Here is a 16,664-nt window from a genome sequence, read left to right on the forward strand (position 1 = left end):
TCCGAAACGGGCCACGAGAGTGTTGATCGAAATACGTTTTTCAGTTTAAAACGCATAATAGAGCAACATTTAGCCCTGTTCAGTACTGTCATCTGGCAGAGTGGGGCTTATATCCGGGGGGGGGGCTTATAATCTGATGTATTTTTTGTTTCCAGGTAGATAGGCCTATTACCGGGGGGCTTATAACCGAAATTTTACGGTAGTTTACGACTTTGGCAAGCTTTCGCCATCGCCACCGCGCGTAAAATAAAACAAACAAAACAAAAACAGAACCGTGATAAGCGGCCATTCTCAAACATGCGCAAAACAAACAAGGTTTTCTTGATGTACATGTATAGATTTATTTCCAGTTTCTCATAACTCTTTTATAACAAACTCAACTTGGAAGCTGATGAGAATTGCGGGCTTCATCATCTTAGGTAAAACAAATGCAAAGCAGTAAGAACGACAAAGATTTCACAGAACCACAACCAGCGGTAAAAACGGATGCCTTAGGTACTTCAGAGATTTTCCAGTAAACACTGTGTGATTAGAAAACGCCTGTACATAAGAGGAAATACTTTGAGGAATGGAAAATTTTGCGCGAAGTTCATTCGCTTCTCTAGCAGCCATGTTGAACTTGGAGTATCGCGTTCGTTCGGGATAATTTTCCAAGTCGAGAACTTGAAGAATTCTCACCACACCGCTGAAGACATTCCAGGAAAATATGAACCCTGTACACTGTAATGCAGGGCTGAAATGAAAAGAGAATATCACACTGTTAGTAAAAATATGTTACCTTGAACCTCAACTACAGAGGAGGGTAGCCTGCCAAGGCAAACGGCGTATTTCGTCTGCGTTCGCAGGCTAAGAGGAGGGCTGCTTTTAAGTACTTTCTTCGTAGAAAGGAAGGAAAAAAAAACTGGTGAAAACAGCCGACTTATGCTTTTACAAACAACTATAATTAGTTTTGCAGAAAGAAGTCGGAGCGAGCATTTTCAATTGCTAGTTCACGTTACATAAACAACCCGCCGTGTTTTTTTGGGGGGGGAAAAGAAAAAGGGGGGGGGGGGGGGGAGAATCCCAATTTCTCGAAGCCTTGGTTTCTCGAAACTCTCGAATTCTCGAAGCAATTTTAGTTTCTCTTGGACAGAACTTCTCGGTAATTTTACCACCGATTTCTCAAACCTCCCGCTTTCTCGAAGCAATTTTCGTTCCCCTGGAGTTTCGAGAAATCGGGATTCTACAGGATGTGGGCGATAGGAATGGAGGGGCACTGAACTTTAAGTGTACGCACGTTTTTGATACGCGTCTTAAAAACGCAAACGCGTTAACGCGTTAGTTGCGGATGCGTTTTACGCATCCATAAGTACGCTTCTTTTTGACCTGCACTGTAATCAGGCTCAATTTCTAACCTCGAACCTTAAGCCTGGTTTTCACTAGCGACGCAAGCACAAGCGCCAGCATAAGAGCGATCACGCAAAAAAGACAAATTTTGACCCTTGTGCTTATGCTTGCCGCAAGCACAAGCGCAAGCATCCAAATGCAATGCGCTTATGCTTTTGCTTGAGTCGAAGCCTTTTTTCACGGAGAAATAAGGGCTGTTATCCTTGCGCTTGTGCTTGCGCTTGCATCGGGTCGATAGTGAAAACCAGGCTTTAAATGTAACATGAGGCAGACAACCAAACAATTAAAAACAAAGCAACAGAACAACAATAAGGGAAATTACATTACGATAAACGCTATGGTTACACACCTTGGACTAACAGCCAAGCCACAGCTCGCAGATTGCTGTCTTGTGCGAGTATAAACCAGAAGTCTGGCCATAGTGATGACCTCACCACTGTCTGGACACACACCCACTACCTGTACATCATAGTCCTTTAGCGACTTGTAGCTGTGCCGGAGATCCTCATGCGCTTGTATCAGCTCATTGATACACTGCTCCAAATCAAGTGTAACTTGTTGAACAGCTAATGCACGAATCACACCACCTCCGAGAGATTCATCAAGGGAGGCGTTTGATGTCGCATTAGGGTTGCTTTCGTTGATTTTGAAAACTTGCTTTAGTGTTCTACCGTGGCATGTCTTTACTGTGAGTGGTGGGGACCCATCATACATGTCAAACTCGCTTGTCACGTCTGGGAGTTCATGGTAGCTGGGATCATCACTTGTTTGTTTGTAGACCTTGAAAACTGACGAAGTCAGATTGTTGTTGTTCAGAACAGGCACAAGTACACCGAAGTCACAAGAGCTACATGCATTTGGCACTTTGTGATTGTAGGACAAGTCAGAGCTTCCACTGTAGTTAGATTCTGAAGAATTATTACAGAAAGATGAATGTTCACTGCAGCTATTTTGAGCAACAAGCACAGGACTGTCAGTACATTGTGAAGCTAATGTTTCTCCTTTATGCAGGCTAGAAGAAGTATTCACAATACTTTTAGACGTTTGGACTGCGTTATCATCAAATTTGTCCATATTTATTCTTTCATCAGAGCATTCCTTTTTTGGGACACAATCATGATTTCCTAAGGAGTGTTCATCTTTACATTCTTTATTGTTTACATCAATGCGAGAAGGGGAAAGGCATTTATCTTTATCTACCACATGAGGGTAATGTTGCTTACTGTGGATTTGATTCAGCCCATCAACAAAACCAGAGACAATCTTACGCCGATCAAAATGTTTATGCAGTGTGCATGTAGACTGCACATCCCCAACTTTAATGCCTGGGCTTGAGTCTTGACTTGTTCCAGATTCAACCTCACTTTTTGTGCCTTCAGAAGATATCCTGGGTCTTTCTAAATCTCCTGTGGCTGAGCAATGACATGAACCATCACCTCTAATGGTCTCCCCATCCAAATATTGTCCGTCTTCAAAAGAAGAACAAGTCTTCTTTGAGGCCTTATCTTCTTTATCTGGATATACTTGTAAACTCTTGAGAGCTTCTTGCAAGTTACTGCTGTTACTCTCAGCGGTTACAACCCTTAATGCCATCAAGAAGTCTCCAGTGTTGAAAAGCACTGTACCCTTCATCTTTAGATTTGCTGATGGGTTGAATATCGGGAATGGAGGCAAAAGGTCATATTTAAAATGCACCGCAAAAGAATGTTTCAAACACCTCTCTGTTACTTCACCAAAAGGTGTGTACTTGCAAGCTTGACATGGGTGGGGTGAGGGACCAGCACATATTGTCACATGACACTGATGGCTTTGGTCTTCTTTCACAGCACGTCTATGTGATAGCAAAAAAAATATATAAACTCAGTATGAATTATTCCTTTTGCAATATTACCTCCTGTGATAGGCCTGCAATGTGTGCAAAGGGCTTAAGCTACATATTCCTTTTAGCCCTCTCCATACATTGCATGCATCTTGAATTAATAACTAATCAAATTAAAATACAGGTATGCAATGTGTGCAGAGAGCCATATAGCTGTAGTTTTTCACACGTGAGTTTTTTTTTGTTTTTTGTTGGTTTTTTTTTTTTTTTATTTTTTTAGGAGGGTTCATGTAGCTGTCGCACTTTGCACACATTGCAGGCCAATCATACTAGTATTATAGGCATGCAATATGTGCAGAGAGCTACGTAGCTGAAGCCCTTTGCATACATTTCCCCTATTGTTCAAGGAAACAAATGAGCACAAGGGCTTTTCTAGAAATAAGAAAGAATAAGTATGGCTACAAAAGTATTTCAGTGCCTAATAACATGCACTTGAAACATTTTCTTTTACAAGTCAAGCACAGACAACAGTAAATTTTACATACATTTCACCATAAACCACAATTTGTGACTCATCTGGGCTCTCAGCTACCATTAAATGCAGATCTTCATGAATTTCTTCTTTATCAAACAATAGCACTGTAAAAACCTTGTAAAAAGAGATTTTTTTAGACATCATTCAATCAATCAACTTTATTAAAGGAGGGTAGCTACAAACAGTTAAAACTGACAAACAAGCGGCCCTTGGATTACATAATTATAATAATAATAATAATATACAACTTTATTTATCCTGGTAGACCGGTAAGCAAGGAGATTGACTGGTATCTCGGTGACAGTATAAAGCTTTACAAAGCATATTTAAAAGCATAATACTAGCTAAATTACATACAATCAAACTATGAAATTTTATACAAAGTTAAAATTAAATTGTACACGTGTGATGCACTGTCCATATCATGAGATGTGAATGTTTTGCTTAAATTGTGTAAGTGTGCGAGCCGCGAATCTCTCTTGGCAGTTTGTTCCAGGCACTCGAGCGAAAACCAACGAGGTCTGTCCACATTTGATCTTACTTGTGGTAGACAAGTGTTGGATCTCAAAAGATCGGCAATGTCCGCGATTGTCATTAAATAACCTGTTAACTGCTTAGGGCAGTTAATTTAATATTCCAGTGCACTGACAAATTTAGATATTTGAAGTGCCACATGCTAACTTACTGCTATTCAGTCAAATACCACATGTGCTGCTCCTACTGTACTTGTTAGTAAGGGATTTCAAGAAACCCTTATCACTGTCTAAAAAGAGTTAGGGTCATATTCTTCTGCCTTGGTGCTGTAAATTGGTCCGGCCTGTTCACAAGTATTGGATGGGTTGGGGGGGGTAGGGTGAAATCATGAATGGACTGACACTTAGCTATGATAGGCACCATAACATGCTGACTTCTGTTCTCACCCCTCAGTTGAATTGTAAATGTATTTTAATGTATGCATAATGGCAAAAGACCTTTTAACCGATATGGCAGCCATTTTGATTTCTATTGTTTTGAAAGACATTATGAGATGCCCAGGGTTGGTAAAGCCTGTGTTTGAGCCTAGTGGCCATCAGGCCACAGCTTATTCTGGGATACCCAGGATACAAGTTAATATGTTTTCTCCCACTGGGCGAACAATAGAATTTAAAATGGCCGCTGTATATATATGAAATGTCAGAGTAAACTGTGCACTACAAACCTGTACTAAAGGCCTCCATTGATGAAACTCCCACCAGTGAAGAGAGTAAACATAGCGAGGCATCGGACAACTGTCATCATTGTCAATTTTAAGACAATAGGATATCAGGTATCTTCCATTCTTGGTAAAACCCAGAATAACATGTCTGTAAAATACAAGATGACGGCTGAGTAACTCTGCAATTTGAGGGCAGACCAGTAAAAAAATCCCACACTGATCATGCAGTTCTACAGAGGTGTGTGTAGTGTCTCTGATTAGATTTTACTCGGTTTTAAATTTCTGCGCCCAAGTAACAACCAATCAGAGACTATACATGGATCTCTGTAAAGCTAAGTAAATGAGTATCAATATGGAATATTTTGGGTTGTATCGTAGATGCCTCACTAGCAGGGAAAGAATTAAGCATCCAATGCTCAGCATATGTTTACTTAGTGGCAGACATTGTAGGAAAAATCAAACACATTTTAAGCTTCCTTTTTAGTGCAGAATGCACTATTGTGATGGTTTGTTGGGGCTGTCCTCCGCTAAACCCCTAAACCCCTAAACCCCTAAAGCGCTATGGTGTAAACTTTAATAGTCAATTAATTAATTAATATCAATTAATTAATTATTTCTTGTGAAGGGGGTGGGGGGTGGGGAGCACCTGACCGTACCCCTAGGTAAAACCTGGAGCACATCTACGTTACTTTCATATGAAGATCTCAAACGTATATATTTGTTTCAGAAAACCCTTTGCTCTCCTTGTGGTACTACTCAACGTAATTTACACCAAACGCATGCGCAGATTAGTCTACGTTGTTTTCTGGAACTATCATGAACATCGCTTGTATTGCGTGTTTGCGATAGGCTTCCTGCAGACTTCTTGGCGCCAAGTAAAAACCGCAAATTAATTAAATTAGATTTTGAGACTTTCACATCGCTTTCGTAATTAGGTATGCAAAAACTTGCACCGGGATTTTCGGCGTGAACACCTGATAACAAGGAAACAAATATCCTAGCTGTACTGCGTTTTAAAAAACCTGTCGAAAAATATGTTTTTTGATTAGATTTGTTTCTTTAGTTTTTGAGAATCGTCTTTCGTGCAGTCTAAACCGTAACTTAATTAAATTAAACAAATGTCATCGATGCCGCCGTAAAACAAACAAAAAACAAAAGTTTCATGTTATCGCATTTTCAAGGAAGACAAAAGTATTTTGTTACAAACGAACAAAATTGTCGTGATACGTTTGCAAAGATTAGCGTAAGGAACACCTGGGAAAGAATACAAGTAGCCTGTGAACAGTTTTTCCGAAAGTAAAATAAAGCAAATAAACACGAACATATATAAAACATCATACTTTCAATTGTTCCATATTGCATTCTGCACTTACCAAATCATCGAGATTTTTTATTCTCAGTGGTGTACAACAAATAATTGTACTTGAACTCCCTTCAGGTGAATACCAGGCATTCAAAATTAATAAAATTCTTTAAACTGCCAACAGAAAAAGTTTTTTGTCTGTTGGCAATGCCATCTGTGACCATATTTTTGACAAGACCATGAATGGATAAATTTCAGGGTACTACTACTACTAGAATGTTATTTGACATCCCAGTTACATTTTTTAAATAAAAAATAATTTCAATAATATTAATATATCAAATTTAGGTCCCTATCCCTCGGAAACAGATGAAATCAGACGGGACGATCTGGGTTTAAAATTATCAATTAGACAAGCTATCTAGTAAGTAAAAAAAATTTCCAGTTGTACAAGCTGTTACCCTTTTCTCAGGACACCATCGACATCCAATATGCTGTCCAATGGAACGCAAAACCTCTGTGGACATTTCTTGAAGAGGCGGACTCGGTTTCCGCGCGAATGCGGCTGCAGCGATCCCCTTGTCTATCAGATGATAAAATACGGTTACTTCACAAATAAAAAAGGCGGTTATCATACAAAGAGGTTACTTACTTCTCGAAGAGCGAGTTTTGAGACAACACTGTGTTTCATTATTTTTAGATTTTTTATAAAACCCGCGTCTCCTTCGATCCAGTTGATAATGAGCCCGCGGTAACAACAGCGCATACCTCAACAAAATTGTGAGCGAGCATAGGTTGCTATCAATATCCGCTGGGCGGCCATGCCGGAAATCTTCAAGGAAACTCGTTTATTTGTGTCTTGATGATTTTCTCTAAGCTTTTAAAATTAAGGTTGCTCTTAACTGTGGTAATTTGATGTAATGGCACCACCTGAGTCCAAAGAAGATGACTTGCACGAGAGAATTGGAAGTTTTGTTTCCTATCTCAAACAAGGGTGAGTACACGTGTAAACGAAGATTGATGCTTCACTGAATGAAGCTTATCATATTTTTTTGCGACTGAAATTTAGAATTTATTGATTTTAGATGTAAACCATTATTAATTAAGCTACAATAAACAGTATAATTACAATAATTATACAGAAATAATTTTCCTAAAACTTTCACCCACACCGTGTACATGTAGTTGGAGCAAGAAAAAGTCTACTTTCACTCTGCACCAACCACCCCTCTCCTCCCCCCTCCCCTCCAATGCAATTTTTCTGTTTTGAACAATGTTCTGTGATTCTAATACGATGATAACGCAGTACAACACGCAATTTGAATCCATACTAAAGATCTTTGGCATAATGTACCTGTCACTGGAAACCCACCAACTGCCCCCCCCCCCCCCACAGGAAACATGGAGCATTAATTTAGCCACAGAGGAAAGCCAAATAAGGGAAATGCCCCACAAATAGGGGACATATTTTCTGGTCAAGCCCCGACCAAATGAGAATAATTCTCCACATGTAGGCAACAGACTTCAGAAGTGTCACTAAATTTTTTTAAAAAGATTAATACGTCAGCCATTCTCCCTCTGGAACATTTTTATCAATCCCTGCATCCTTTGCATGCCAAGAACAAAAGGACATTCAACATTTGCTTAATCCTTAAAAATAAAAAGAACTGATCAATAGGTGTTCATAACAAATTAATTCAAGAGACTCTCTGTACTTTTTGTTTGTCTTGTTGCCTGGCTCTTGTCCCAGACTGCTTTCATGCCACGTTTTAACATTCACTCCTACTCCTACCTGCTCGGCCTTGGCAACAGTCTAAAATTTACGTGCCCCCCTCCTCCTTAGGCAAGGTAGAGTCAAAGCCCCCACAAAGCCCTACCCATGCCCCACGCCTTCCCTGGGTTGGGGGGGGGGGGTGTTGCAGTGACAGGTGCATAACCTGAATGAAATGCAGGCTGGTCTCCTGGTCCCTACCGTGTTTTCTGCAAGGTACTTCCCCTCTCTTCAACCCAAAGTTACTGTAATGAGCAAGAAGTTAGTGAGAACTAAAAAAAAAAGTCAAAAAAGTTCTGCATGCACCCTAACAGCTCAACAGATGTTTACAGAGAAGCACAGAAAACATTCCCATAATTGCTTAAATGGCAAAAGGCACATCTGTGTATTTGATACAAAATCAATTGGGTCCATGGAGCCGCTAGGACCCAGACTGATTTTGTTTGTTTGTTTGTTTTATTTTCAGACAACTTCATGGATCCTATGATGTAGCACTTCAGACATTACAACTGTTGCGAAGAATTGTTTCACAGACACGTTGGAGTACAGCAGGGTACTATATATAGCCATTTTAATAATTTTCCAACTCTCTCATGTAATAAAGCAGTCTCCTAGACAAGAAAGACCAAGTTATGCCAAATATCTTGAAGGGGTGTCAAATGGTAAATTTGAGACTTAATGAGACAATGAGACTGATATTGTTTCTGCAAGCCTGAGACCCTTTTAGCCTTGCAAAAGAAATCAAGACTCTGACAATGCATCCCAGAAAAATTCAAGACAACAAGACCCCTGAAGTTTGGCTAAAATTCTACAAGACACATTTTACGGAGGACCATTCACCACCCCTTCTTGAATATTCTTGAGAGGGGAGAACTTAATACATAATTTTAGTTTATGTTATTGACCTGTATAATACAAGTATACATGTGTGTAGTATGTCATTATTTTCACTGTATATTTTTATAGTGAACTTATGCAGTTTATGAGAACAGAAGGAAAGAAAATGGCAAGTGCTCAACCAACAGGTGATTAGTTCTTTCACTGATTCTTTACTCAGCTGCTCAAGTCAAATTTTGATTATTATTTTTTTTTTATTTCCTGCTTTTTCTGATTGATTTTCAAAGTGTGAATTAACATTTTTCCTTTTATAGATTCTGTTGTTGGAAATATGGTTCGGAGAGGTATGTTCTCATTCATGCACCTGTGTATGTACAGGGAATCTTGATTTCTCAAACCCTTGGTTTCTCAAATTACCTGATAACTAAAACCAGATAATAATTCAGCTAGATTCCACCGTTTTAAGAAATCTCAATAAATGGATTATAATTACTGTGATATACCTTTTAACAAAGTTCTCACTCCACATGTACTCACATATTTTTGTTTGTTTGTTTTTTTTTTTTTCAGCCCTTAAGATTATCAGAGAGGAATATGCAGGGTATGTGTGGCTAAAGTGTTGTAACTTTCAATATATTCATGTACATCATAGACCTGCATGTACACAGTTCAATGTTTGTACATGTAAGTACTTTTTTATCTCAACAGTTCTGTAAGTGGGAAAACAGAAGAAGGAGAAACAGAAGAGTCTTTACATGTGAGTAAAAATGATTATAATTTGTTAAATATTTGTTGTGTTAGCTGAAAGGTTTTCTACTATGACTTTGTTGTTGAAAGTTGGTAGTGGAAAAAAAACCTTTCAGGTCACGCTAAGTTGTATGTGTGCTGGACTCTGGATCAAGCCGGGTTCGGGTTCAAGCCCTGGCTGGGGCACTGTGTTGTATTTTTGGGTAAGACACTTTACTCTTAGAGTGCCTCTCTTCGCCCAGGTGTCAGTAAATGGGTACTCGCAAATTAATTACTGGGGAGTAACCCTGCGATGGACTAGCATACCATTACCATCCAGGGGGAGTAGAATTACTCCTAGTCACTTTATGCTGCGAAAACCGGGATAAGTTCAGGCCTGATGAGCTACTTGGCTCAACAGCAGGCTTTACCTTTTACCAGATGAAAGTTCGCGTAGTAGAGATGTGTCCCTTAGGCTGGATCAATAACCCCTGGCTGGGATGATAATTTTGTAAATGTAACTCAGCCTCTATGGTATAGTGTCACAATGATATGATAAAGATTTTTCAGTCCTTTACTAGCCTACAGACAAGACTGTCATCCTACACTAGCCATGGTGACCGAATTTGTTAACCTCTAGATAAAAATGTAAAAAAATATAATAATGTCTAAAAATATCTATTGATTGTTTCAGAAACTTTTGATGGCTGGGGGACCTTCCACAAGTGACTTTAACAAACCAACTCATGGGCTAAAGGTATCTAAATAAACTGTAATTACTTTCAAGTATTTATAATTATGTCATTTGTCATATTTTATATTAATTTATGAAGCTCAGTTAAATAGACGTTGCTGGTCAAATGCTCAATTCTCCCAAATTATTCTTCTGCAGGCCACTGTTATTGATGCTTTAAATGAACTTTTATCAGAACTTGAATCCAGGTATGTTACATTTAGTGAGTAGTACATAATCCATATGTTTCTTCTAAAATTATGTTAACAAAACTGTTTTTCAGCAGTAGTTACATACATGTACATGTGCATTGTGTAGCCGTAAGGACAAGTCCACTCAAGCTAGGGCCAACCCACGCTAAAGCAGCAGGGGCTTAGATCCTGGTTACCATAGCTTAAGCAACAGGAGTATTGTTCCCACCCTCCCACCCCGAGTTGGCAGGGATACCCCTTCTTCCTCTAGCAATTTTTTGCCAGGTTGTTGTAACAATTTGCTGATACCCATTTATACACCTGTGTGGAGGGGGCACTGCAAGAGTAAAGTGTCGTGCCCAAGAGCATCCATGACTTGAATCCAGACTTTTGATCCAGATTCTACCTGTAGTACACCACTGCACCTCTTGATCATGAGGCTGGTGAAGGGGGGTCTAGATGATGTTTCATGAAAAAAGTAAAGATTCACTAGGAAAAAAATGCCTTTCATGGATCACAAAAAGATCACTTTATCACCCACAATCACATTTCATGGGAAAAACATAACCATTTCACGATGCAAGTGAGAAAAAAGGCCTTTTACGGATCACAAGTAAACAATTTTCCACCCTCTATCACTACAAGTCCTTATAGTATATAATATAATTTGTGATAACTATTTAACTAAAATGTTTTTGAAGCGTTCTCTGGTTAAAAATTTGTTAAGATATAAGCTTTCGGCTGCCAAACTACAGCCTTTAACGAATGATAAAAAATGGCACGAATGAATAAATATATAGGGTGGAGAAACCGGCAGATGTCTACAGACGCGAAGAAAAGAACACATTAGAAATGTTAAACAGTGTAACAAAGGATCGAACATTGCAAACCATGCATGGATGAACGACCACCAAATTGATTTCAAAAATGCAAGAGTCATCGACAAAGGAGACTATCGCATGCGAAAAACTCTTGAGTCATGGCACACTGCCATGACAACTGAAGCGGACAACAATGCTAGGTCATTACCTCCGCAATATTCTATTCTTTTAAAATAGTTCTCTTTTATTATCATATTCTCACTATTTTTCTTGTCACCTTTTTACGCATTTTTATTCTGTAATTTTTACCCTATATATTTATTCATTCGCGCCATTTTTTTTTTATCATTCGTTAAAGGCTGTAGTTTGGCAGCCGAAAGCTTATATCTTAACAAATTTTTAACCAGAGAACACTTCAAAAACATTTTAATTATGAATCCTGGTTACTCTTCCATTTTTAACTATTTAACTGTTGATAAAATAAGTTTTGTATATCTCTGTAGTGCTGATAACATTGCCACTCAAGCTCTTGAGCATATACACTCTAATGAAGTTATCATGACCATTGGAAAATCAAGAACTGTGGAAGAGTTTCTTAAGGTGAGTATGCATGAGGTTTTAAATAGCTTTTAGAAAACCTCATCATAAATTAATAGTACATTCAACATAATAACAAATATAATAATAATTCCTGATGATTGCTCAATGTTACACGATGCAATTTTTGTCCGCAACTTGCAACACGCCCACTGAATAATTAAAATTTCAGTGGTAACCATTCCCGTTGACACGCTCTGATTGTCTGATTCAGTTGACACAATTGCATTGCAGGTTGCACTTGATATGTTGCACTCAGCAGCTTGTCACGCAACCTTGCGAAAAGTAGAGAATAGTTCAACTTTTTCTGCAACTTGCAAGGCAACATTTTGTTGCATTGCAGGTTGCAAAAATGGGGTGTTACACATGCAATTTTTTTACAACTTGCAATGCAACGTTTGTTGCGTTGTGTTGCAAGTTGCAGGAAAAATTTTGTTGTGTAACATGGCCTTAACGGTATTAATTAGGTAAAAATGGAACCATTTACATTTAAAAATAAACTGTGATGCACTTATGCACCGTTGCCATAGAAACATACTATAATAAGTACTCCTAAGGGGTAATTTGGGATTAACTGAACTGGTCTCAACCAATTTATAAGATAAAATAAATACATTTTTATTTAAATTTCAACACATATATTGAATTAAAAATGTACATGAACCTACAAGTACAAATCTATTTATTTTTTGTTCTTTTTTAAGAATGCTGCAAGAAAACGGAAATTTAGTGTTATTGTTGCAGAAGGAGCTCCATTTTATAAGGTTTGTAGACTTGTCCCAAAAACATTAGTTGTTCATTTTTCATGTTTTGAGAGTTGAAACTCGTGTGACTCTTTTTTTTTTTTAGGGCCAAGAGCTAGCCAAGAGTTTAGCTCAACATGGTATTGAAACAACGGTCATTACAGACTCAGCAGTGTTCGCTATTATGTCAAGAGTTAACAAGGTAACTTACTGCCTCTGGTCTGAAGAAATGGAAGTTGAAATAACCTGCATTTTCATAAGTTAGCAAACACCGTCGAAGCAGTTGTATAATTGCCGTTCATGACAAGTTTTTCAAGTAATTCTAGTACAGGAGTTACATCGATTTTATGTCGTAACAAAAATAATAAACTTGAACTTCCGTTAGTTGTCCCGAGTAAGTGTGTTGTCCTTTAAAACTTCTACCTACTTTTAGCATTCCTGAACTGAAAACGTATTTTATAAAGGATTTGGCCGGGAGACTAGGTATCTGTTGATAGATTTTAAAGGGAACAAAGTAGTCAAATGTTGAACAAAGTCGTCAAATGTTGAGCGCAAAATCATGTAATGCCTTACTCTGGAGGTGATCTTGTGGAGGGCAAAAGTTTGAGTAACGAGGACCGCAATCTTTTCAATCCTAATGGCGTTTTATTTCTTCAGGTTATTATTGGCACTCACGCTGTAATGGCAGATGGCGGGTAAGTTACATAAACAACCGTACAACCAAAAATTCTTATGCACTCTTGTGCTAGTGAGTGGCTTAGTGGCTATGTCATCAATATGGAATCTTTCGGCTAATAGACTTCGAATATTTAACAATTATTCCATGAGCCCGCGTTGGATACGAGTTGGCTATAACGACTCGTATCCAACAAGGGCGAATGGAATAATTGTTTTATTAAATTCTTCTCAAGTTTAAATCGACTGAACATTTCATTTTGATGTAAACGAAGTGATAGTATGAGGAGGCGCGAAAATTTCTGGCGCGGTGTTCACTTCTTGAGTTGAATGAAACATACGAGGAAAGCGAGCCAGAGAGTTTTCTTTCCAAGATTTTCCTCGAACAGTCCCCTCTAAAGTCGTCTAAATATCCTGGAAATTGTGACAACAGTTAAGATTTACGAGAAGATCCGAAGCAAAAGCTTTTCTGGAAACTACAAGTCTTGTGCAAGTCGAACGAAGCAAGTGTTTACATTGTACTTCTTTACGGCTCCACGGCTGTCATCAAGACTGCTATATTATTTGAAGCGAAATTCAGCTTAAAGTGGAACAGGTTTGTTGAAGTATAAAAGGACAAAACCAAGATTGAAAGGTAACAAACTTTACGGAAGTGCTGAGCCTACTTAGTTTTATGACGTACACTGAATGAAACTGTGTCAGTCAGTTGCCGTTCTTTCGTAAATTATTTGCTGCTTTTCTACTTTATTGACTCGCTCTTGTTGTGTGTTTATAAGTATTATTAATTAAACTTTTCGCATCAATCCTTTTGTTTTGCGTAGTTAATTTTACTATGGCATTTCTGTGGTTGTGGTAGGCACCGCTAATTATTTCTTGTTCATAAACCTCGCCAAATTTGCTGTTTTTCAACCATTTTTCCGATGGAACTGTCGCTTCCCGTAGAAAAATTTTAGCTTGGCAAAAGTAACGCAATCATTTTCCAAATAAGGTCAAACTAAGGTATACGAGCTGACAACCGGGATTGAGTGAACCAATCAGAATGCTAGAAATGCAATATCCGTGGCTGAAAATTTAATAATAGGCGTTATCCATTTGTTCTAGTAGTGGTATTGCCAGTTTGACAACCAACATGTAATCTCTAATTTGTAGTTAATGCTTGTAGTCGTCAAGAGTTGCTCATTTTAACTGGGACTTTCTTTTCACAGGTTACGGTCCATTGTTGGTTCCCATGCTCTCGCTCTTGCTGCTAAACACCACTCAGTTCCGGTAAGCTGAATTTATTTAATATGATACACATTGTGTCTCAGTTTTCAAATGTCTTTTCAGGGTTAAAAGGGTTAATGTGCTTTCCCTTATTATTTTAACTTTGTTTGCACACCCACCATTTGTTTTAGAACAAACTATGTTATTAACTTTCAATCAGCTTCTCCAGTTCTTCCACTCCGTTTCTAACCTTGTTAGCCATTGTTTTCGACCTTATATGGAAAATTGTTAATTGACGCCTATTGTTCTTTTCCACAGTTGATCGTGTGTGCCGCTATGTATAAGCTTACTCCACAGTATATCGTCTCTTATGACCAGGTAAAATACATATTCCCTATTCAGGGAGGGGAAGGGATGGAGAGAGGTATGGAGGGAGAGAGGTATGAGGGGGGGGGGGTGTATTTTTGTTTGGCTTTTTGTGGAAGTTTACGATCGGTTACGCCTGGTTTGTTGATAGATATAATACATGTAAGTAACCATCTTTGATCTTGATCCTCTTTCGTTTTGCTTCCTTTTGCAGGATAGCTGCAATAAATTCGTTGTCCCTCATGATGTTATGAATTTCTCCGAAGGTAAGATCACTGAACTGGAAATTGCTTCCGTTTATTTCAGCAAAAATTCTTTTCTGAGGAGTCGTGTTAATATTTAACGTAAATATTATTATTTTGCAGGAAGTATATTGTCTAAAATTGATGTCCACAATCCTGTGTTCGACTACATTCCTCCAGATCTAGTGAACCTTTGCATCTCAAACATGTAAGCATTTTTATTTAATTTGACTTTCGAGTAGAAAAGGGAGTAACCTGACAGAATTATGCTACTGGGAATAAACAGTCGTTTCACCTCGACCGCTCAATTTGTTTCTTGGTACAAAAGTTCGTAACCTAGAAACAACCAATCAGAGACGCTACACGGACTGCGTATAGCTACGTCATCAGTATGGAATTTCTCAGGTCCAGTCTCAGTCGTCTGAGCGAGGGAAGATTTGACCAAGAGAAGAGGAACGACTGTTACTCCGCCTATCGTAGCCGAAGAAGTTTTTTTTTTTGGGGGGGGGGGGGGGGGGAGTGGAGAGGGGGGATGCTGATTAATTCTTTACATTATTTTAGGTAATAAGATGTTGAACATTTTGTCAAGACTTGTTTTCTCTTTCCAGTGGTGGATATTCTCCGTCTTATGTGTACCGACTTGTTAGTGAATTATATCATGCAGATGACTACTACTTATGACACGGTAAGCCAATCAGAGACCTTGTTACATTTTCATCGCATATAATAGGACACCAATCAGAAAGTTTGTTCTATTTTCATCTCCTCAATAGTGCAACATAACCAATCAGAGCCCCTAAGAGATTTTGCTCCTAGTCCCAAACTCAAAAAGTAGATTCTCTTTATTGATTACAACACATTTCCTTTACACTGGTATGAGAATTTGGTTCCTCATCAAGCATTCTCTAACTGACAAATTTCCGTTATGAATTTTAATCAATTATTTTGTTTCTCTGCAGGTTGATTGCTGCGTTCGTCCCGACACGTTACACGATGTTCCACAAAACAACTCCGCATAACATCTCCCTACAACAATTTCATATGAAGCTACATGCATTTACTTACTTTAAACCATTAACAGCCCAAGCTCCTTTCTTCTCCGCAGTGGCGTCTTAAGCATTCTCGTATAAACTCGCTATCAAAATAAACTTCGGGGAGATTTGGGAGAGGGAAAAGTAAAGCGCGCAATGGAACGCGCCTTTATTTATATTCTGGCGCATTCTACATATGTCATTAATATTGATGGGCGGGAAAAAAGACTACTCTCAGTCCCCATTATCAAAGTACCTCACTGTCACACCCAACGGAACTTGAAAGTTTTTCGCGGAAGACAAATCACGCGAAAAGAAAAAGAGAAATTGGTTAAATTAACAACTGAAAATAAAGTGTAATAATTCTGAGTACAAGCATTGATCAGAATTGTCCTTGAACGGCAAAGTATTTTATTAGTGCAATCTAATTTAATAATTTTCTGTCTGCTTGTACTACATGTAGGCTCTAAAAATGTGGGGGAAATAGCGC

General features: G+C 38.5%; 2 protein-coding genes across 2 annotated transcripts; one reads left to right on the plus strand and one right to left on the minus strand.

Moving 5' to 3' along the window:
* Positions 1 to 316: 316 nt before the first annotated feature.
* On the minus strand, positions 317 to 6,956 carry LOC144638475 (uncharacterized). Its single transcript, XM_078497675.1, has 6 exons — positions 6,891 to 6,956; positions 6,700 to 6,821; positions 4,939 to 5,083; positions 3,751 to 3,854; positions 1,736 to 3,217; positions 317 to 733 (listed from the first exon to the last, which is right to left on the minus strand). Exons 1-6 carry the CDS (start codon positions 6,927 to 6,929, stop codon positions 457 to 459), a joined length of 2,169 nt encoding a protein of 722 aa, XP_078353801.1. The 5' UTR covers positions 6,930 to 6,956; the 3' UTR covers positions 317 to 456.
* Positions 6,957 to 7,060: 104 nt separating this feature from the next.
* Positions 7,061 to 16,549, plus strand: LOC144637718 (translation initiation factor eIF2B subunit beta-like). Its single transcript, XM_078496796.1, has 18 exons — positions 7,061 to 7,232; positions 8,476 to 8,562; positions 8,976 to 9,034; positions 9,161 to 9,190; positions 9,417 to 9,447; positions 9,555 to 9,603; positions 10,267 to 10,329; positions 10,465 to 10,514; positions 11,821 to 11,917; positions 12,619 to 12,678; positions 12,764 to 12,859; positions 13,315 to 13,352; positions 14,538 to 14,598; positions 14,854 to 14,913; positions 15,116 to 15,167; positions 15,267 to 15,351; positions 15,752 to 15,828; positions 16,103 to 16,549. The coding sequence occupies exons 1-17, from the start codon at positions 7,159 to 7,161 to the stop codon at positions 15,822 to 15,824; spliced, it is 1,065 nt and encodes a 354-aa protein (XP_078352922.1). The 5' UTR covers positions 7,061 to 7,158; the 3' UTR covers positions 15,825 to 15,828; positions 16,103 to 16,549.
* Positions 16,550 to 16,664: the final 115 nt, after the last annotated feature.

This window comes from Oculina patagonica, chromosome 14 (genome assembly GCF_052425735.1).
Source record: "Oculina patagonica isolate OP01 chromosome 14, crgOcupat, whole genome shotgun sequence".
NCBI lineage: Eukaryota > Metazoa > Cnidaria > Anthozoa > Scleractinia > Oculinidae > Oculina > Oculina patagonica.